The sequence below is a fragment of the Pelophylax lessonae genome (assembly GCF_965119305.1).
Source record: "Pelophylax lessonae genome assembly, chromosome: 9".
In the NCBI taxonomy this organism is placed as follows: Eukaryota; Metazoa; Chordata; class Amphibia; order Anura; family Ranidae; genus Pelophylax; species Pelophylax lessonae.
In genome coordinates, this window is record NC_138776.1 from 99,182,227 (window position 1) to 99,206,034 (window position 23,808).

The following is a 23,808-nucleotide window of genomic DNA, read 5'->3' on the forward strand; positions in this document are numbered from 1 at the left end:
TAAAAATGGCTGATCGCCGCCATTACTAGTAGAAAAAAAAATAACATAAATCTTTCCCCTAGTTTGTAGATAACTTTTGCACAAACTAATAAATATACACTTATTGAGATTTTTTTTTTTACCAAAAATATGAAGCAGAATACATATTGGCCTAAAATGATGAAAAAATTTGATTTTTAATTTTTTTTTTTTATTGGGAATGTTTTATAGCAGAACGTTTTTTTTTTTTTTTTCAGAATTGTCGCTTTTTTTGTTTATAGCACAAAGAATAAAAATTGCACAGGTGATCAAATGCCACCAAAAGAAAGCTCTATTTGTGGGGAAAAAAACCTAAATTTTATTTGGGTACAGCGTCACACGATTGTCAGTTAAAGTAACGCAGTGCAGTATCGCAAAAAATGGCCTGGTCATTAAGTGAGTAAAACCTTCCGGACCAGAAGTGGTTAATGAGGACAAGGACCTCTTTTCCACAACCATGGTCGGTGGTTATGGGGGTCAGCGGAACTAGAGCTTATCGGAATCTGGAAGTCCCCTTAACAAGGGGCCCCCAGATCCTGCCCCCCCATGTGAATGAGTATGGGGTACATTGTACGCTGAATCATTCACCAAAAAAAGTGTAAAATACATAAAAAACAGAGACAGTCTTTGACAATTCCTTTGACATTACAAAAAAAAAATAAAAAACAATGTCCCCTGAATTAAATCCAGCATCATTTATGATGAATGCCGCTGACGTTTTTTAAGAACTATTAGACAGCAGGACCCTTTTTTTTTTTTTTTTTTTTTTTAGGTCGGTGGTAGTGGTTGTTCACCGTAATTGACACTGGATTTACTTCAGGGGACATTGATTTATTTTTTTTTAATAAAGGAAATGTCAAAACTGTCTCTGTGTTTTTATTTATTTTTCACTTTTTTTTGGTGAAAGAGTAGAGGTAAAATGTACCCCATACTCATTTACATGGGGGGGGCCGGATCTAGAGGCCTCCTTGTTAAAGGTGGCTTTTAGATTCTGATAAGCCCCCCTCCCACAGACCCCCACAACCGCTGGCCAGGGTTGTGAGGAAGGGGCCCTTGTCCCCATCAAAATGAGGACAAGGTGGTTTGGGGAGGTTTGGGGGAGAGAGCCCCCCATACCATAAAGCACCTCCACATGTTGAGGGCATGGGGCCTGGTATTGAGGAGGGTCAGGCGCTCGCTCTTCTAACCTCTTTCCTGACCTGCCAGGCTGCATGCACGAATAATGGTCTGCAATGGATTTTGGGCAGGACCCCACGCTGTGTTTTTTTTTTCTAATTTTGGCCTGGGGTACCCCTTAAAATCCATACTAGACCGGGCATTCTTTTGTGTACATTTAGCTGTCAGTGTGGAAACCCGCTGACAGCTGATGAGTAAGTGGTTGTTAAGGATGTGGTGGCCAGCTTCCCGGCCCATTCATTAACAACCAGCTATACTTTGCACAAACGTTGGATCAGTCAATACATTTTCCACCAATTTGAATTAGAATCATTCAGAAATATTGAAATTCATTAATAAATGAATAAACAAAACAAAACTAAACAAAACAAAACTAAATTAATTCCGAAACGAATCCACAAAACGAAATTAGTAACATAATGACTGAGTTTATCCAAAACAAAACAAATGTTTTCCATTCTGCACTCGTCTATATGTGAATAAAGGACAAAATGATCACTATATCAAGGTGTGCCAGTGAAGATTTTCCTATAGGTACATGAATCTGTGGGATGAACTGACATTTTTTCTGAGATGGACCAAGGTCTCCATGACACTCCCTATGAATGGGATGGCAGACAGGACTTAACTCTAAATTTAGCTTATTCTAAATAAATGATGACACCACACACCAATCGGGAATTTAAAAGGCCGCGGCCGTTTAATGCTTGTTTAAACACTTCAAAAAACACCAGTATACATAAAATTGACCCGATCACTACAATCCAGGTCAAACCAAATCATAATAACATCCAATAAATATCCGTAATAATAACATCTTATAAATTGAACAATATCACCAACATCGTCACCCTTTGCACTACGCAAAGGTGACCCTACAAGCAAAAACTGACCACGACAATAAAAGGGGTGGGGGGGAGGGAGACAGAAAGCTGGTAACTTGACACGAAGTTCTTTCTTCAGGTGAGTGGCGGCTTATGAGAATGAGCCCCCTTTTATAACCCACAGGCAGGCTCTGGAAGGCGGTTAGAACTGGTTGATAGCCTAAACTCCCTAGCTACATTGAGATCCCACTCCGATTGGGGCTTATTCTAACCAAACATAACCTCGTATGACTAATCTACCCTAGCAACAGCTATGCTTATCTAAAACCCTTTTAAGATGGCTTCTCTAAAGTTTGAAATAGCCTGTTACCATCCCATCTAGAAAAAGGGGCTTATTCAAACCCCTTTTTCTTTACATGGGATGGCAGACAGGACTTAACTCTAAATTTAGCTTATTCTAAATAAATGATGACACCACACACCAATCTGGAATTTAAAAGGCCGCGGCCCTTTAATGCTTGTTTAAACACTTCAAAAAACATCAGTATACATAAAATTGACCCGATCACTACAATCCAGGTCAAACCAAATCATAATAACATCCAATAAATATCCAACAGACAGGAGGCTCATGCCCTCCTGTCACCACCCCACAACGCGGCCTTTTCTATACAGGTGACCAGATTGGCATTGAAGATATCGAGTCCCAGATCGGATAAGTGAACGTCATCATGCCTATAAAAGTCGGGAATTCCACCTTCCAGCTCGCAATGTCTGAAAGAAAAGATGCCGACCCCGCCTAACAATTTGGCCAAAGCTTTGTTTATTCGTTTTCTAACCTTTTCAAGCGGTTTAAGATGACTATGCTTGAACCACACTGATCTGGGGATAATTTCAGAAAAAATAAACTTGGTTCCAGGATAGGCGGACCTGAGATAATTGAAGTCATCCCAAATTTTGAAAATAAGGTCAAGCGTTCTGAATTTCCCAATGTCGTTCCCCCTAGATGAATTAACATAACATCAGGTGGGGGAAGAACTTGTAGCAATTTGCAAATCTCAGGTAAGAATTCAGCCCAATGCATGCCCCGCTTGCTAAACCACTGTACACGAAAATTTAGCGGGTCAAGACCAATGTTCTCGGAATAGCAGCGTCTCCTAGCTCTTGCTCGGGCCCAGTGTACAAAAGAGTGGCCAACGATCCAAATCGACAAGCATTGGGGCCCTGGAATATCAATGACAAGAGTTAGGTCGAATGTAAGTACGATAGGCGTCCGTCTTCCATCTACCTATATTCTTCAATACCTGAGCGAGCATTAACCCCTAACCTAGCAGCTTCTGTGGCAGCCCCAATTCTAAAGGAGTGAGATGATAAACGATAGTGATCCATTTGCAGAAACTTCAAACATTTTCTCAAAACCGCATCGAACTGATATTTAGTTAAACTTTTACCGTTCTGATGAACAAACAAAGATCCATCCTCGATCGACCTGATCGACAAAAAACGTTTTAATAATAAAACTGGGCATATCTCTGAATTCACATACTGGTGTAAATGAACCCACTTACCAACACCAAGTTGATCCGTCTTGGAAGAGCGCAACAAAAGACTGATTGATGAAATATGGGTCTTAACATCGGAAAATTTCAGGCCGGAATTGCCATACCTGTCATCATGAATGAGCTCGGATATCCTCAGTGCCGCAAAGAACATAAGCGAAAAAACTGCCCTGAACATATCCGACTCGTAATTGGAAAAACATACATGCTTGGTGGCATAACACAGCTTTCCTAAAATGTAAGGGGTAATAGCCTCCCTGCGATCAGGGCGCCAATTCGTCTTGCGATAGCCTTTTAAAGCCTGTCGCACTGAAAAAAAGGAAGAACAAGGTGGATGATTCTCCAATTTAACGAAAAAGGAAACACCCGCCAATAATTTGTTAATGTGGGACCATGAGTACCGTTTGCGGAATAAAGAATTCAAAAAGGATAAAACCAAACCCTCAGAAAAACGACCATGCGGTTCGCCAATCGAAGATAAGTGAAATTTCCAAAGATCCCAGGCCGATTGATATCCGGCCAGCGTGGACGGAGCGAGCGAAACCGCGATATTGTGAGCTACCAAATCTAAACTATGCCCCAAAGCCGATCTGGATAATGACAACCCGACCGGTCCGTGTCCGGAAACAGCAGAAAAAACCGCTCCATCTGCAGACGAGATAAAGAGTCTGCCACACAGTTGTCCTTACCAGGCACAAAAGTAGCCTTAATCCATATGTTCAATCGCAAACATTTGGATACAAGGTACCGTAATAATTTAATGACAGGTGGGGATCTGGAAGAAAGACAATTAATCGCAAACATCACCCCTTTATTGTCCGTTCTAACCAAAATACGTTTATTTCTAAAATGGGGACCCCAAATTTCAAGTGCAACCACAATTGGGAAAAGCTCCAACAATACACTGTTGCGAGTGTAACCCAACTGTTGCCATCTGTCAGGCCAAGAATCAGCGCACCAGTGAGTGCGCAAAATGGCGGCGAAACCCACCGAGCCCGCCGAGTCCGTGAACAGACAGAAATCCTGGTCAGTGATAAATTCCTCCTGCCAAATTGCTTTACCGTTGAAATAAAGTAAAAACTGTAACCATACCAGCATGTCCTCCTTAATTTCAGAGGACAATCGAATGTGTGAAGAGGGAGATTTTAAACCAGAGATTATTGCATATAACTTCCGTGAAAACAACTTACCTAAAGGTATAATCCGGGAGGCAAACGCTAACGGGCCTAACAAAGACTGCATTTCTTTCAACGTCGTCTTTTTCCTGCGAATCATCATAATCAAGCAGTTCTGCAACTTTTCAACTTTCTCCTGTGGTAATCTAAATTCCATTAAAATTGTATCAATAGTGATACCCAGAAATTGTACACTGGTTGAAGGCCACTCCGTTTTTTCATGTGCCAAAGGAATCCCAAACTGTTCACACACACCAAAGAATGTTTCAAGCAGATGCAAACAGTCAGTGGAATCCGCCCGACCCATGAACAAAAAATCGTCCAAATAATGGACGATACAAGATAAACCAGCCTTGGAGGATACTACCCACTCTAAAAAAGTAGAAAAGCATTCAAAATAAAAGCATGATAGGTAACAACCCATAGGAAGACATTTATCGAAAAAATAATGATTCAAAAAGAAAAAACCAAGGGAATTAAAAGAATCGGGGTGAACCGGCAGTAAACGAAACGCAGATTTGATATCAGTTTTCGCTAGAAGCGCACCTTTTCCCAATTTCCTCAAGATCACCAAAGCATCCTCAAAAGAGGAATATTGAACAGAAGCATCATCCTCGCTAATCTCATCATTCAACGACCCCCCAGAGGGGAACGATAAATGATGGATAAGGCGATAAGTATTGGGTTCCTTCTTCTGAATTATGCCCAGTGTTGATATCCTGAAATTAGGAAACGGGGGGGAATTCAAAAGGACCCGCAAACCTACCTGCAGACAATTCCTTCTTTATTTTCTCGACTACTATGTCCTCAAGGTGACCAACAGATTTAAGATTATTTACAACCGTACAACCAAAACCAGTAAAAGAAGGTAAATAAAACCCATCAGTAAACCCCTCAGCTACTAGGGTGGCCTTCACTCTGTCGGGGAATTGTTGAAACCACGGCAACATTTTGTGTACTTTCACCGGTGTTATGGCTTTTTGAAAAATTTCCTGTCTGTTGCGCACTGTGCATTTTCTTGAAACACTTTGCAATTGGGTGGGACCCTGCACAGAAAGCACATTCATGCTTGTATTTGCATGTCCCCGGCCACTTGCACTGTGAATCGTTGTAAGAAAAACAGACTCCTTTACGAAAGGAAGGAGCAGGGGGCTGCTGCTGTGACCCTGAAAAAGCTTGTCTACTAAAATTGGACCTTTGTGGCAGAAAAAGATCCAGCCAAAGGCTGACATCCTTAACTCCCCACTTTAGGTTTTGCTGAACTGCCAACTTCTGACGGAAAGCTACGTCATATGAAAACCAAGCTGTACCGCCAAAGTTTTTGTAAGCTTCTAGAATAATGTCTAAATGTTGAAACAACCCAATACTTCTGGAAGGGTGTTTCTCGCACATCACAGCAGCATAGATAAAAAAATGCCTGCAACCAATTATTAAAATTTTTTGTTACTGGACGTCTCCTGTCTTCCTCCTCCTTTCTATCACCTTTAGACACAAACTCTTTCACGGACGAAAGCAGAGAAAGCAAGTCTATAAATTTACCACTCCATATTTTTTCTTTTATGGAATCTGACAGATGGTAACCTAAAGGTGACAATTCACATGTAAGTGCTTCCCTAAGACATGTCTCGGGAAGATTCTGCGTCTTAGCCAAGGTGACAGAAGCAGGAGGAACAGGAGGAGAACCAATGCTAGGGATAGGATTACTAACTGGCGATTGCATGTTAATAGCTAAAAGGCCACTAGATGGCGCCCATACATCCAGAGGAGATGAATCATGCACAACATTGGAAGTAGATACAGGCATAGTAACCATAGGGGTGGTAGATACAGGTACAGCAGATACAGGCATAGTAACCATAGGGGTAGTAGATACAGGTTTTTTTTTTTTTTTTAAAGCCCGTAGCGTGTGAAACACACTCAAAAGACTTCACCCGGTGCATAAAAAGTGCACACACGCAAACGTGAGAAACACAAAAACTGCACAGGGTGTGCGAAAAGGTCTGGCCTCCGAAGAGGTTGGACCTATACCTTGATCCCCCGGGGCGCAAGACTCCTGACAGGGACTGAGGTACTTCCTATGGTTTGCCTGGCCGAGACCTGGCAAACCCCGTTCTCCAGGGGGACTGCCGAAATAGCCCACCCCAAGTACTGGGTGGGGCTCCCCCGAAGAGAGACCCCATGGGAGAGGGTGAACTAAGCCAGAAGGCCATGTCCACCCCCTCCCAAGACTTTCAAGGTAGGCCCAGAGACCCACACCGTACTCATCGTGCAGGAAAAAAAGGTGATAGTGAAGTGACAAACACTACAAAGAAAAAGCACACACAAACAAAAATGGTGGGAAAGGGGAAGTGGAGAGGTGAATTAGTGCCCTTGTGTAGAATACAAAGGCAGGCCTTCCGGCCGGAATAAAAATTCCTCTGGTCGAAGCCAAAAGGCCTTGCCCAAGAGGCAGGTGCTGAAAAAGTGTGTAGGTGCAGTGACCATGGTGCCGAAAAACTCAAGGCGAGCTGCCCCTCACCAGTGAGAATTAAGGCACCCCTGGGCTGCCATCCCAGGGGCACATACACTACGGGCTTTTTCTATCTCGGCCCAAAGGCCAGACCCAGTGTAGCCCTATCCTACCAGGAGGCATCAAAACTTTAGACAGCTTAGGGTGAACCTACCTTCAACTGGGGACAAGCCTTTTGTAAGGCCAGATTCAACCCAGGAGGAAAGGCTCTCCCACCGCCATCCGCCGTTCCTTACCAATCACATCCAGGAGCAGTACTAACCGGCGTGACTGCCTACACCAGTTTTCCCGCTCCCTTCAAACTGATAGGGGCGGACCCATTCAAATCAGAAGGCAATGGACTCCTCCGGCTTTCTCTGGTGTGGCTTACTTCCCAGTCCCCCGGTAGTTCCGGAGCGCCCTGGTTCATTTCGCGCCCCCACCGATACTAACCATCAGGTTCCATAATAACTGATAAGAACAGATACTACACTTGATCTTAGCCAAAAGGCCAAGAAGCGATACAGGTACAGCAGATACAGGCATAGTAACCATAGGGGTGGTAGATACAGGTACAGCAGGTGAAGGAGCGTTAGAATGTAAAATAGCCTGAAAGTTAGTGAGAAAACCCTGAAATAAATCGGTTAAGGCACCGGCTGTCTGTGCAGAAGAATCTAACTCCCTGGAAGCACTGCCCGCCATACGTGAGCATTGAGGATCTAAACGGGCGGGACAGCGTGACCCCATCAGAGTAGCCTGTAATGAAGAAGCCCTGTGAATCTCACCTTGCCCCCGGATGGGCGGATGATCTGGATCCCGCAGAACCCGATCCGCGTCCGCTGCCGCTGCTACCGGACCTCCGGCGGTGTGAGAGGCAGGTCTGCCTCTCTCTGCTCCCCGCAACGGCAGACGTGCCGTCTGTCCTCGCTCCGGTCCGTCGTCGTTGGATGGCGACAACCGGCGGCGAGGAGCCTGCCTCCTCTTCGCCGGGACGGCACCCTCCCTGGAACGTCCTCGCGAACCGCGCCTGCGCAGGTCATCTGCTCGATCATCTTCTTCCGGTACCGGTGACGGCGATGACCTCCGACCTTCGCCGCTGACGACTTCCGCTCCGCGACTTGACCCGGCGACCGGCTCCGTCACAGGTGAGGGACGAACAGCATCTTCCGGCGGCGCATCTTGACTCGCGGCGGACGGCATGGCTAGACATCGCTTGATCCACTCTTCGGCCCCTTCTTCACCGGCCCGCTCGATGAGACGACGGAGAAGACTCATTCCGACGAAGGCGACAGAAGACCGGTATAGTTGACACGAAGGTCCCTCTTGTGTTGGGTGAAAACAGCAAGCGGTAAAGTCCACGAAGCGCAAACTCTGCTTTGACGTGACAGAAAGCTGGTAACTTGACACAAAGTTATTTCTTGAGGTGAGTGACGGCTTATGAGAATGAGCCCCCTTTTATAACCCACAGGCAGGCTCTGGAAGGCGGGAAGAAGACAGGTTAGAACTGGTTGATAGCCTAAACTCCCTAGCTACATTAAGATCCCACTCCGATTGGGGCTTATTCTAACCAAACATAACCTCGTATGACTAATCTACCCTAGCAACAGCTATGCTTATCTAAAACCCTTTTAAGATGGCTTCTCTAAAGTTTGAAATAGCCTGTCACCATCCCATCTAGAAAAAGGGGCTTATTCAAACCCCTTTTTCTTTACATTCCTTAGAGAGTGCCTGAGAACAGAGACTTTCCTCGTTTGCATTTAAAAGGGGCCAACTTAGTTGTTTTGTTCATCTTATATAAAAACAAAAGTGGTAGTTGTTCCAGAGCATTCTACTAATATAAATACAAGGAGGCAAACCCACAGAGATTATAAGGCTAGGTTCTTACTGTTGCAATCTGATTTTGATCCGATTTTCATTGCGATTATGTAGTGCAACTTGGATGCAACTTTGGTGTAGTTTGCATAGTCTACGGGGCCAAATTTGTGATGGAATTGCACCAAAGTAGTAAAGGAACATTTTCCAAAATCGTGCTGTGCTAAGTCACATTGATGTGAACAGGCACCATGGAAAACAATGTAATTTCCATTGTCATCGCAATAGTGTGAACGGAGCATAAAGGTTATGTTTTTTAATTTAAATAATAAACCTGCTCTGAACCTCTTCTTCTGGGATCCCCCACTGGCGCTCTCAGCTCCTCCAATTCTGTGTATGCCCCAAAGCAAGCTGCTTGCTAAAGGGGCACAACTGGGGGATAGCTCCTGAGCTGTGCTGTATGCGTCCATGGACACACACACAGCATGGCTCGGTCCCATTCCCTGCACCCTCCTCACAGGATTTGATTCCAGTTATGTTGGCTTCCAGTTCTGCCTCTGTAAAGAAATGTTGAAGGGTAAAGAAAGTTTACCCTTCAACATGATATGACCCAAAGCACACAGCAAAAATGACCACACAATGGTTGAAGGAAAAAAAGGTAAACCTCCTTGCAACAGGGACTGGAGCACTTGTCAGGATAGCAGAGAAATGGATGGGGCAAAATACCATCAAATTTTTAAGAAAAAGATGCTGCCCTCTGCCAGAAAGTTGTCAATGGGATGAAGGTCTACCTTCCGACACGACAATGACCCAAAGCACACAGTAACAAATAACCACACAGTGGTTGAGGGAGAAAAAGGTGAATGTTCTTGCATGGCCTAGTCAGAGCCCAGATTTAAATCCCATTGAAAATCTGTGGAATGACTTGAAGACTGCCGTCCACAAACGGTCACTGTCAAATTTAGCTGAACCTGATCAGCTGTAGAATAGGTAAGTACAGTGATTTTTGCTTTTCAGGGTTAGATAGATCAGGGTTAGAATGTGACACAGAGCAGGTTTAGCGTTAGTTAGGTTTTGCCTGGACTTCTCCTTTTAACCGCTTGCCGACCGCCCCTCGAGATTTACTGTGGCAGGGCGGCTCGGCTGCGCATAATTGAGTAGATCTACGTGATTATGTGCACGTGGTCATGGGGGCCATGCTGACGCTGTGATTAGACACAGCGGGAGTCAGGCAGCGGGAGGAGCGGGCTCGATCACCGCCAGCCTCCTGCGATTGTCACAGAAACTGACAGAAGGCCCGCCTTGTTTATGTAAACAAAGCAGGTGAGTCTTCTTTCACACAGGCACAGAGATATCTGTGATATAGCTAAGCTGAGACCTCAATCTCTCTGTTCCTTCCCCCCCACAGTCAGTAAGCACAAACAGGCATGCATTTAACCCTTTGATCACCCCCAGTGTTAACCCCTTCCCTACCAGTGTAATTTATACAGTAACAGTGCATATTATGTAGCACTGATTACTGTATTAATGTCACTGGTCCCCAAAAAGTGTCAAAAATGTTAGTTAGGGGTCCTCAGACCCGCTAAAAATTGCTGATCACCGCCATTACTAATAAAAACAAAAACAAAACAAAGTCCACAAATCTATCCCATAGTTTGTAAACACTATAACTTTTGCGCAAACCAAATAAAATACGCTTTTTGGGATTTTTCTTTTACCTAAAATATGTAGCAGAATACAAATTGGCCTAAACTGATAAAAAAATTAGATTTTTGAATTTTTTTTATTTGGAATGTTTTATAGCAGAAAGTAAAAAATATTGTGTTTTTTCAAAATTGTTGCTCTTTTTTTGTTTATAGCGCAAAATCTAAAAACCGCAGAGGTGATCAAATACCACCAAAAGAAAGCTCCTTTTGTGGGAAAAAAGGACATCAATTGTTTCTTGTGTACAGCGTCGCACAACCACGCAATTTTTCATTAAAGTAATGCAGTGCCGAATCGCAGAAAATGGCGTGGTCATGAAGGGGGTAAAACCTTCCGGAGCTGAAGTGGTTAAAGAGTAGCTCCACTTTTGTTAAGAAAAAGGACACAGGACCCCACCCATCTATGGTATGGACAAGAAGCCGGAGGGTGTGCTTATGCACAATGGACGCTTTGGCCATCTCTCCTAGACGACAATGATGGATGCTCGTATATGAGTGTAGGCACGTTAAGGTGAGTAATGCGCTTGGGTGTTCGTTCATTTTGTTAGCCAGAATAATATTAAGGTGCATTTAGATGCATTGACACGCTTTAAGCAATTTTCTGCCAAAATGCCGCTGCTCCTGGATGCCTCTAAAATCCTCTAAAAGCCTATGTGTATATGGACACATAAGCTAGTGAGCAAGGGTGTTTAGGGCCATAAAATAAAAATGGCAGACGCCCCAAACAACAAACAGTATTAAAAATGTCCAACGTGAAAGAGGCGTTTTTATGTCATCCTTATACAGTAGAGTGAGCGTTGTCACCCCCTAAGCCCGTTGTCGGCTGAAAATGTGGTCTTAAATGAGCATTAGTAATATAATTTAAATCTCCACTCCTGAATTGTTTTAGCAGCACAGTAATATCTCTCAAGGATTGATGTTTACCTAGTCTCAGCAGAAGTTACCTCTTAAGCTGGATACACACTATAAAATTTTCTTTAGATTTTTTTCTTTAGATTTACCAAAGCCATATAATATGAGGTCAAACTCATAGGTGTGCGCAGCCTATTACATTCGGGTGTGCACCCCAAAGCTCAAACACACATGCCTTTCTCTGCAGCTTCAGCTGCACTGGACGTTGAATGAATGGAAAGTGCTCTGTGCTGATTGGCTTCCTGTTCATTCACAAACTGAAGCATAGTAAGCACAGTTTACTATGCTTCAGTCATACATGAACACAGTGAGTGTTCACTGTGTTCATTTAGAAAAGAAAGGTACCTGGTAAATTACATATTTATTAGCCTCCATCCTGATACATTCGCCGAAGCAGCTAGGGGGAGAGGAAGCCCAGGCAGTAGGGGGAATCTGCGCCGCACCTAGTGATTAGGGTGTGCCCAGGCACACCCCCTGCACACGCCTATGGTCAAACCTAAACACTTTCAATTTGTAAGCAATCAGGCAGGCCCTGAACTACATAGTTTTAGGTAAATCTAAAGGAAATCTAACAACAAAAATTGTATAGTGTGTATCCAGCTTTAGTGTCAGACTGATTGTTATCGGTTGTTATCGGTTCAGACACAGGCAAAATAAAATTCATCCTAAACCCAACTGAACCTTCAGTTTAAATTAGCTAAATGCATTAAAGTGCATCTATACAAAAGGTGTACAGTCTTACAGCTGGTTTTGTTTAAAAAGCAGCCATAGTCTGAGAAGAAAAGCCCGTCCCCTGCCAGCATGCTGCAGAATGACATCCTTGCTTTTTGTTGGGAAACAGTTGTCTCTCTGAAGAGGTCCGGCACACTCCATAGTTCTACGATCAGAGAAGCTCATGGTTTCTACTGATTGGAAAGCTCTGGCACAGGGTGTGTTAGACCTCTGCAAAGGGATTATTGCTTTCAGCTTCTTAACCAAATGCACTTTGTATCTCCAACTTCATTACACTGCTGAGGAGGAACTCTCATCTACAGAACTATCTGACAACCCTTAAGAGGGACTTTTAATGTGTTACCAAACCGGGGACCCTGCATTCACTATATCTGGTCTCCCACAGTACACAGAACATGGAAATGCAATTTTTTTAGTAAATTTAAACTGCTAAATACTTTTTCTTGTTAGCAGTATATAGCAGTCTCGTAACTTCTATCAGTGTCCAGACGAGCACTGGTTAGAGCCTGTGGGAGGAGATTTCATTCTTCTCTGACTGTCCTATGAGGCTGATCCTCTGTCTGGACAGTGCTGATTGGCCCTGTGCTGATCACATGACACATGTCATGTCACATGTGCTGATTTCCCCCCCCCCCCCCAAAAAAAAAAAAAAAAAAAACTGTCTAGCAATACACACCAAATTGAGCATGTGCAGTGTGCCCCCAAGGCTCTGTATTATCAGTAGATGGATTTGGGACAGTACAGTAAAAGAAGGGGAGGATCAGAGAAGCAAGGATCATACAGCATTTTTACACAATACAGAGAATTAACCCCTTAGGTTCCACAGTGAGTATAACAAGTGTGCTTTATTGCATATAAGACTGATTTTACTATTGTGAGTTTAGTAACACTTTAAAACAATTATGTACACTGATGTCTACATTGTGCCACTAATTAAAAAACCCAACAGCAATGGTAAAGGCTCAAATTAAGAAGGCATCTTGAAAATTAGAAGTGGGATCCATGGATGAGCAGAAATGGGATGGGACTCTGGCAGAGTTTAAAATAAACCTCCTTAAAATGATCAGACAAATTTACAAACCTTTACATCCTTACAAACTTGACCTTACATACTTGACCTCCATTCATTCATCTAAGATGAGACTTTCTTACAGCCTCTTGTGCACTAAATGTTTAGGAGCTTTTTATCACTTAATTTGGTCTTGCTTGGCAATACAAGACTATTGGTGTGACTTTATTACATTTTTCTATGACAATATGGGCTGTACAATAACTTTAAACCCCCTAGGCATATTCAGCATTTCACCTACACATGTATATTTTTACAGGAATCCTTGTTAATGTTTAGGAAACAAATTGTAAAACTTTGGATTCAAGCTTTGACACCAACCTTTATGCAATCCTGTCATACAAACAACCTCTCTATAAACACTGGGGATGTCCCTCCAAATACAGGGGCAAACCAAAGGGTTGGCTAGACCGCCACCCGCCAGGGGTGCAGGCCGGGGGGGGGGGCGCAAAAAATTGGCAGCATTAGTAGTGATTTTTGTGCCCTCCACTAAGCCTGCACCCCCGGCGCCCCCAGGCAGCGTGCGGCTCCAATCCTGGAGCTCTGTGTCCACTCCAATCTCCGTCTCTGCCCACACATACGGCCGGTCAGCGGTCACATGACTGTGACATCATCAGTCGGCTCCAGCTATGCGGCAGGCTGGGGATGGTGGCTGCACTGGGGATGTCAGAGGAGCCTGTACGGTCGCTCAGCATGGCAAGATTCCTTCAACCTCTCCACTCAAAGACCTGAAGGACAGGCTGACCGTGGACCCCCCTCTCTCTCTCTCTGTCACCCCCTCTTTCTCCATCACCCCCTCTCTCTCGCTCTGTCACCCCCCTCTCTCTCTCTCTCAGTCACCCCCCCTCTCTGATACCCCTCTCTCCCTCTGTCACCACCCTCTCTCTCTGTCACCCCTCTCTCTCTGTCACCCCTCTCTTTCTCTGTCACCCCCCTCTCTCGGTTACTCCCCTCTCCCTCTGTTACCCCCCTCTCTCTGTCACCCCCTCTCTTTGTGTCACCCCCCTCTCTCTGTGTCACCCCCTCTCTCTTTCTTTGTCACCTTCCTCTCTCCCTCTTTCTCTCTCCCTCCCCCGCTCTCTCTCTCCCCCTCTATATCTCTCTCCCCCTCTCTCTCTCCCCCCTCTCCCCCCGTCAAACTCCCCCTTCTCTCCCCCCTGTCTCTCCCCTCTCTCTCTTTCCCCCCTCTCTCTCTCGCACTCTTCCCCTCTCCCCCTCTGTCAAACCCCCTCTCTCCCCCCTCCCCCTCTCTCTCCCCCTCTCTCCCCTCCTCCCTCTCCCCCCTCTCTCTCCCCATCCCCCTCTCCCCCCTCTCTCTCCCCTTCCCCTTCCCCCTCTCTCTCCCCTCTCTTGTTGTTCACACCTGATACAATATTTGCCCACTAGAGAGCTCTACACTGGGCCAACAAGGGACAACTGAGAAACTTTCAATTCCCATATATATATATATATATATATATATATATATATATAAATATATATATATTTTTTTTTATGGGACAGGGAGGATTAGGAAGCAAAATATAATGCTACATATGTTTCTTTAGTTTCCCTTTACATGGTGGATAACTTATATAGGAACATCACCTTTAACTGGTTGCCGACCGCCGCAAGTAGATTTACTGCGGCGGTCAGCCCCTACCAGGCAGAGTGAGGTTAATTAACGTCACTAGCCTGGGAGGGTCTGGGGAGCGAGCGCGCGCCCGCGGAGGCGCGCTCCCGTGCGGTCACGCATCCCCCCGCGCGTGTGACCAGCGGACCCGATGTCCGCCGGCCACTCGGCGATCGTCGGGGGAAGAGGGAGAATGTCAGGCAGCTTGTGTAAACAAGCTGCCTGTCATTCTCCTCGCTGTAAAGACACTGATTACACGGATCTAGTATGTAGATCCGTTGATCAGTGTCCTTACAGCTAGAGCCACAGCCAATCACAGTAAGAATCACGCCCCTAGGGACACACACAGCCCCTCCCTCCCAAATAAAGTTAACCCCTTCACTGCCAGTGTATTTTTACAGTAACAGTGCATATGTATAGCACTGATTACTGTAGAAATGTCACTGGTAACCCCAAAAGTGTCAAAAATGTCAGTCAAGGGTCCGATCTGTCCGCCGCAATGTCGCAGTACCGCAAAAAAAATCGCAGATCGCCGCCATTACGCGTTAAAAAAAAAAACAACAAAAATGACAAAAATCTTTCCCTTTGTTAGTAAACGCGATAACTTTTGCGCAAACCAATCAAAATACGCTTTTTGCGATTTTTTTTTACCAAACATAGGTAGGATAAAACAAATTGGCTAAAAATGTTAAAAAATTTTGATTTTTACATTTTTTTTGGGGGGAATTTCATATAAAAATATGTGAAAAATATTGTTATTTTTGCAAAATTGTCGCTCTTTTTTTGTTTATAGCGCGTGATCAAAAAATCGCACAGGTGATCAAATACCACCAAAAGAAAGCTCTGTTTGTGGGAAAAAAAGGACGTCAAATTCGTTTAGGTACAGCGTCGCACGACCGCGCAATTGTCCGTTAAATTCGCGCAGTGCCGAATCGCAAAATACCCCCTGGTCTTTTAGCAGGTAAATCCTCCGGGGCTTAAGTGGTTAAAAATGTAGAAAATCAATTAAATTGATCTAAACAAGAGAAAGAAAATACAGCTCATAGGCAAGGGTGCTGGAAACCCTAGGTATGCCTCTGTCACAATATAACAAATTTGGGGATAGAATGTAACCCTATAGCCCAAAATGAACCTCTGCTGCATTGCAGACCATCCCTGCACTGTATCATCTCTCTAGAAGGAGAAAAGTGACACACAAACACACCTAAGCACTTTTCATTGAACACCTCCTTATGGCCCATTGATGTGTCCACACAAACCACACTCTGGTTCATTTTTTTGCTCAATTTGTTCTTATTGACATCATCTTTACATACACAGCCATTTATGCGATAGATTTTGTATAATGTATAGTGCCATTCTTCTACTAGGCTGCAGCTCTTTTACTGGATGGCCTCATTGGCTGAACCTAGAATCTGCACTTCTGTCTCTGTGTCTGTCTGTCTGTCTTACCACCTGACTAACAATGCAACTATGTTTCTACCACTTACTTTATTACATTTGTATCCTGTCTACCTTTACTGTGTATGTAAGACCTTTCATAAAAGCACAGTTTGGAATGAAAAAACAAAAAAACAAAAAACAAAAGTTAAATTTGGGCTTTAACAAAAGTCATACCAAAAGTAAATGAAAGAAACATATGAGGTTTGTTAACCGACAGATTTACCTACTTTAATAACCTAGAGCAGGGATCCTCAAACTACGGCCCTCCAGCTGTTGGGGAACTACACATCCCATGAAGCATTGTAAAACTCTGACATTCACAGACATGAATAGGCATGATGGGAATTGTAGTTCCCAAACATCTGGAGGGCCATAGTTTGAAGACCCCTGACCTAGGGTGATGGTTTACCCTGAGAGTGATGGTTTACCTTGAAAGAAGACAGCCTCTGTTGGGCAACACTGAGAATACACTACACTGCGAAAGAACGAATGCATCTTAATAAAGCTAGCTAAAGCTTTCCTTGGGAGGTTAGGTTGCTGGAATAATGAAAAATGTTAAAGCACTACAAGTATACATTCCTGAGTGTTTATCTTTATTTGATTTAAATGTCTTGATGCAGTAGTGTTGTCAAGTATAACAGGTTACAGGTTATTCTGTAATTTTTAAAACCGATCCTACAATAGCTGACTACAAATAAAAAGAAGTTTACCTTCTAATGGTGAGTTTATTAAGATGACCCTTCCCATTGGAGAAGTAGCTCTCAGCCCTTTGGGGTGTCCATTCCCGGGTCTGTTCAGCCTACGGAATAGATGTCTTGCCCTAAGTGAAGAGTCTCTCCTGGAGCTCCCAGGATAATCACCTTGGGTCATCTCATTGTCATCCACTTCAATAGCATGAGCCATGACGGCGGTATGTGGCAGCAAGTCATAGGGATCCTAGAGCCTGATAAGTGATCTTGATGGAGAAATGAACATCAGCGTTGTCAAATCCTCTTCATGTCATCTCCCACCAAAAGAGGTAAATAAGGAGCATACTGAATGAAAGCATGTCTTCAGAACATTTCCAGAAATTCAGAGGATTCCATTTTGCTTGATGGAACTCAAAAGTCAACTCTTCCTAAACTACAAAAAAATACAGTATAGAATTTTAGAATTTCCACATTCATGTATTTTGTTTTCACTTACTTTGCTTTAATTTATTATTTTCATATTGTAGGTTTAAATTCAGTACAGCATACGTATACCTGGGCCTACATATTTGGGTATTAAAGGATTATTACACAACATTGATGAGTACACTTAAGTGGACTTTTCGCATGCACGTTTAAACGCTATCAATGTTAATGAAGTAATGACATCAAAAGGAAGCCTCTCTCCCCCACCACCCAGCAATCGACAAACTACTGGTTCTAGCTATGGATTCGTGAATGTTATAAACCTATTCTATTCTATGAAGCATAAGTCAGTTTATTAATGTCTGTATCCCCATTAGGTAGATTCCCCTCACAACCTGTCCCGTTGACCATCCATGGCATCACAGGCAGCAATAAAAACTTGCTAACATTTCCACCACTCTATTTAAAACAAAACGGTTCTTAAACACAAACCCCAAACATGTTTTAGAAGTTTAATAAAATATTAAAACTGTAAGCACCCTGTAAAATACATAGAATTTACAGTATATTTACCTTTCAGGTAGGTTGAACACAGAAGTGACTGGGGGAACCATGGGTGCCTAGTTGGGGGACACATTGTGTATCATAAAAACTGCATTTTAACCTCTTCCTGCCACTCTAATGCATATATGCAGTGGTAGGGAGTCTGGGCCTTAACAAACAGCTGTCACACTGTCAATGGGGTCCAAAGTTGTGTGTTAAGAGATCAATTACCATGCACACTGACTGAGTTGGCAACGGCAGCTCTCAGTCTTTGTTTGTGATAGGGAATCAGCAGGATGAGCTCTTGATCATGTGACCACTGTGAGAGCTATCATGTGATCAGGACACTACCACTTGGGCATTAGGAGTCAGGTAAAGGGTTGCCAGGAGGCGGTAGGAAGGGGTTAAACAAAGTATTGCTTTCTTCTTTTGTTTCATCTCACTTCCTGACTACATACATGTACTCCAGCAGTAGCTGCATGGCATTGTTTAGTTTGGAATTCCTGACAAAAAAGTACCATGCCTACATGATGCTTGTTGAAATGCCCACTTGCGATCTCCATCAGAAGCTTGGATGGCAATGCAGGTACTGAAGGTTGTCACCCTATGCAGGAAGTACTTTAAAGAGGAAGTAAACTGGCTGAAAAAAAATGTGAAAAAAAAAACCTGTAAAGACAAAGGCATAATGAGCTAGTATGCATCGCATACTGAAGTACTAAAAACAAAGCCCCCCCAGTGCCGACAGGACGGCTGACATGTTCTGATTGGCATCATCTGATTGGCCGGAGGCGCGATTACATCACTCCCGCGCATGCGTGTGGGAGCCGCTGTTCACGGCACTGGGCTCTGAAGGAATGGCACGGCAGGCGATGGACAAGATTCCTCCGTATCTCAGCCCGGGGCTTCCCGTGTGGGTTGCCCACACACTATTCGGGAAGCGGCGCCGCTCCGGAACTTCCTATTGCTGCATGCATTTCAAGCTGTGCTCAGAGCGATAACGCCATTTTTCGTGACGAAATGCATCAAGTTGATACGCACGTTGCTCGCTCTGTGAATCTTGTCCATCGTTATTGTGCTGTCATTGCAACTATTAACCTGCTCCCATCCACGCTACAGCCTATATACGGCTGCAGCGCGGACTTGAATTTTCGGGAGGCCGTTTTTAAACGGCCTCCCAGTGACATGCCCCCCGCGCGCTCCCACGAGCGCGCATCGGGGAGAATCTGTGTCGGCCGTGTCCCTTGGACATGGCCGATCACAGATCGTGGTGAATGGCCAATCACAGCGGCCATTCACCACGTGATCAAGCCGTCCAATGAGAGATGATCTCATATGTAAACATATGAGATCATCTCTCATCGCCGGCGCTCCTTCCTCACACGGAGCCTGCAGTGTGAGGAAGGAGGGGGAGCCGTCAGCCGCCGGGGACACACAGCGATGTAATAAGGGCACTGATCACCAGTGCCCTGATTACTAAAGGTAAAAAAACACACACAGTGCCCGCCATCAGTGCCCACAGTGCCCGCCATCAGTGCCCCCCATCAATGCCCACAATCAGTGCCCATAGTGCTGCTAGTCAGTGCCCATCAGTGCCTGCTCATCTAGGCACTGATGAGCACTGACTGGCAGCACTATGGGCACTGAGTGTGGGCACTGATGGTGCTGCCCATCAGTGCGCATCAGTGCCACCCATCAGTGCTCATCAGTGCCACCCGTCAGTGTCCATCAGTGCCATCCGCCAGTGCCCATCAGTGCCGCCTATCAGTGCCGCCCGTCAGTGCCGCCTCTCAGTGCCCAGCAGTGCCACCTCTCAGTGCCACCTCTGTGCCCAGCAGTGCCGCCTATCAGTGCTCATCAGTGCCGCCTATCAGTGCCGCCTATCAATGCCGCCTATCAGTGCCGCCTATCAGTGCTCATCAGTGCGGCATATTAGTACCTCCTCATCAGTGCCCATAAGTGCCACCTCATCAGTGCCCATAAGTGCCACCTCATCAGTGCCCATCAGTGCCGCCTCATCAGCGCACATCAGTGAAGGAGAAAAATTTATTTTCAAAATTTACTCGCAGAAAATAAGAAAAACTTTTTTTCAAAATTTTCTGTCTTTATTCTTTTTTTTTGTAAAAAATAAAAAACCCAGAGAGGATTAAATACCACCAAAAGAAAGCTCTATTTGTGTGAAAAAAATGATAAAAATTTCATATGGGTACAGTGTAGCATGACCGCGCAATTGTCAGTCAAAGTGTGACAGCACTGAAAGCTAAAAATTGGCCTGGATGGGAAGGGTTTCAAGTGCAGAGTAGGCAAGTGGTTAAATAAAAACAAAGATTTTAAAGGATACTACCCTATGAGGAGTCAGTCTCTTGTGTTTTCTAAAACCCACATATAGGATCATCCTCCCTAAAACACGCATGGGCTGGTGGACTAGAGATAATGGGGATCTCCTAAGCACCAATTGATCTTTTTTTGCCATAAGGTAAAAGAGATCAACAACATCCGGTGAGTTTGAAATCTTTCTAATCTCCTAGCACACGGATGGTGTCACCATCACAACTGGATCTGGTGGATAGCACTTGGCACTTTTAAGAAGAATAAATATGCTTTTTTGAATTCAAAGGAATAAATATTTGTTGAGGTTGAGCTCCATTTGTTTGGACAATAGATGCACTTTTTATACACTTGGCCTACTTTTGCACTTTATCTAGGATTTTACATATCTTTGGAAGAACTTTGTACTATTTTTTCCTGTTTTTTTCTTTTTATCCATTATGATGTATTTATAGGCTTTTATTGCAATTGAGCACTTTTTTTCATGATATGAATTCTTATCACATTAGATTTTACAGGCTATGTCTATTTAATTGAGGAATTTGTGCTGCTAATAGTTGTCTGACTATTTTCTAACCTTAAAGTTAAACCCTAAACCCTAAAACACATTCTGCTGTGCCTCTTGCGTATGGAGATTTCACATGTGTGAGACTTTTTCACAGCCTAAATGCAAAGAGGGGCCTAAAATCCAAGAAGCACCTTTGGGCTTTCAAAGAGCAGGTATTCTTTAAGAGGCATGGTGAGTCTTTTGATGACTTCATCTTTTTGCTACAGGTTTTTGTGGAAAGGAAATTAGGATGAACTTTGTTATACAAAGTTGTCAATTTATTAGGATATGTCTCACACAGAGCATGGACGTACTTGGAATTTCATCCCAAAAAAAATCATTCTGCTACTCCTCCTGAGTATAAAGATACCACATGTGTGAGACTTTTGCAATGTTTGGATTGATTATGTAAGGGACACTGCATATTGTGTATCACACAAACCAACCAACACTGTATAGAAAACAATGCACTGTAATGGTCGCCTCTGTACAAGTGGTCAGGGAATACAGCTTAGCTTAGAATAACCTATAGAAGTCCCCGTTCTTATAAGCAAGGCATTCCTAGCCTACTGGTAGGTGACTGCCCCCTGGAATGCCATGTTTACTGGTCAGGAAGTAGAGAAGGCTGAAGAAAGGAAGAACAAAGAGTTCCTGTGGTTCCAGGACTGCAGTTGTCCATGGCTGGGACTGGCAGGAACGTAGTCAGTCGGAAGTGCAGAAGGATCAGTTCAGGTGGCAGGCAATGACAAGGTCAGCAAGCAGGCAAAGGATTGGTGCAGGCAGCAGGCAAAAAAGGGGTCAATAAATGGACTAGGGTCAGTACAGGCAGCAGACAGAAAATGGCTTGTTCACAAGTAAGGTTGAGGAGCAGTAAAACCTTGCAGCTGAGAGGTGGTTTTACTGCCAACAAACACTACCCCCTTTAGCTGCAGAAGCAGCGGCCGGGGGTGTACACATGCTGCAACTGTGATGCTTTGTTTTACTGCTGTGGCAGGAACTATAACTCCTGTATGCCTGCTGAACATGACCCATTTAGGTGAAGGTGCACAGATGTAACACTGGGAACAGCAGTTGTGTCAGTGCAGCCACTGCATCCCAACTGACTTGAAAGGGACTATCTACTTAGGGATGCACAGTACACCTTTGCATCCCCATGCGGGTATATACAGCCATCACAACATGGGGAACAGATGTAAATGAAGCCTTATGGCAACACTGAGACTGGTGTGGCGGTGATCAGGGACACTGTGACTGGTGCAGTGGTAATTTAGGACACAGGTCTTGTGACCTTCCTGACTGCACTGGTCTTGTGACATGGTACTGCTGTGGTGGGGATCACAGACAAAAACTGGTGGTCCCTGATATACAGTGATATCAGAACCACTGTACATGATCACCGCCACAGCCGTACAATGTCACCATAGTGACACTGCACTGGTGACGGTATGTAAAAAAAAAAAAAAAATATATATATATATATATATATATATATATATATATATATATATATATATATATATATATATATATATTATTCCAGTGAAACATAGCAGGACATCCTCTGCCCAGTATACCGTGGTTGGTGGACAGCATAAAACGTAGTAAATCCAAATATATAGCATAAAATAGTAGTCCAATCTACAGCAGGTGCTACCATTTTTTTTTTTTTTTCAAATTATATCTTTATTTCTTTAAGTTCAGTTACATACATTTATAATCATTATCTTTTACATTTTAATTTCCAAAATCATGATATATACAACATCTATTTCCCTTGTACGGGACTAATTTCTTCCTGTTACTCTGTAACCAAACCCAAATCTCCCATTTTTCATTTTCTTTTCCCTCCTTCCCCTTCTCCCCATTCCCCCGGGGTCCAAACAATCAAAAAAAAAAAAAAAAAAAAAAAAATTTTTTCTTTTCTTTTCTCACTCCTTCTTTCACTGGAAAAAGAAAGTATGTTATTTAAAGCGCTCACAGGGGGTGCTGCTCTCTATTATGGCTGCTAGTAGAGGCAAATGGTCAGGCGGGGTTCAGGCAGGACACTGGTGCTTAGACTAGTTGTCAGCTGGAGCAGCCTTGGGGGGGGAGTAGGGCTCAGATGCCTGGAGGCTGAGAGTGTTGGGCTGACCCCGGGTGTAAGGGGGGAGGGGGGAGGGGGAGTCTGGGTGTGGACGATCCACTGTTCAGTGGGTGGATGAGGATGGGTTGCACTCCGGGCTGCTCTCCGGGTGAGCGAAGCAGCTCAATGTTAATCATAAAGGAAAGGGGGAAAAAAGCGCCAATGGAGTGCAGTTTTTTAAAAAAGGAAGTTTATTAAAAAAAGGAACAGGTGACTCGATAATGGACTCACTTCAGTGCAGTCACTGTGGTGCCCTCCCTGGTGTTGGTCAGTTAGCTCGGTGCCTGCTCTGGGTCCTGATGCGGTCCAATCTTCCGGGAGAAGTCCGGGGTCTCTCAGGCGACTTCCGGGTCGGATCAGCATAGGAGATGTGGAGCGTTGTGGAGGCTTCTTCCGGCTGCGTCTGACGTCACGGGGTGTCTGGGCTTTGGTGGGCGTATCCGGGCGTCACAACATGTTTCGGAGCATGCGCAACATGCCGCTGGCGGGCATGCGCACTCCTTTGTCAAGTGTCCGGATGGGAGGACGTGCAGGAAATTATATAGGAGACTGGGGGCGTCATTAAGGAATAAAAGCAACGGCCAAAGAGAATCTTAAAGCGGCAATGTTCATAGGAGGCACAGGGGAAAAGAA

General features: G+C 44.3%; 1 protein-coding gene across 1 annotated transcript in view; it reads right to left on the reverse strand.

Moving 5' to 3' along the window:
• The window catches only part of PDZD7 (PDZ domain containing 7), a 148,536-nt gene that overhangs the window by 84,078 nt on the left and 40,650 nt on the right, over positions 1–23,808 (reverse strand). Inside the window, exon 2 of the mRNA XM_082268408.1 lies at positions 17,234–17,645. Within this exon, the coding sequence (XP_082124534.1) occupies positions 17,234–17,426 (193 nt within the window). The 5' untranslated portion in view covers positions 17,427–17,645. The remainder of the gene's footprint in view (positions 1–17,233; positions 17,646–23,808) is intronic.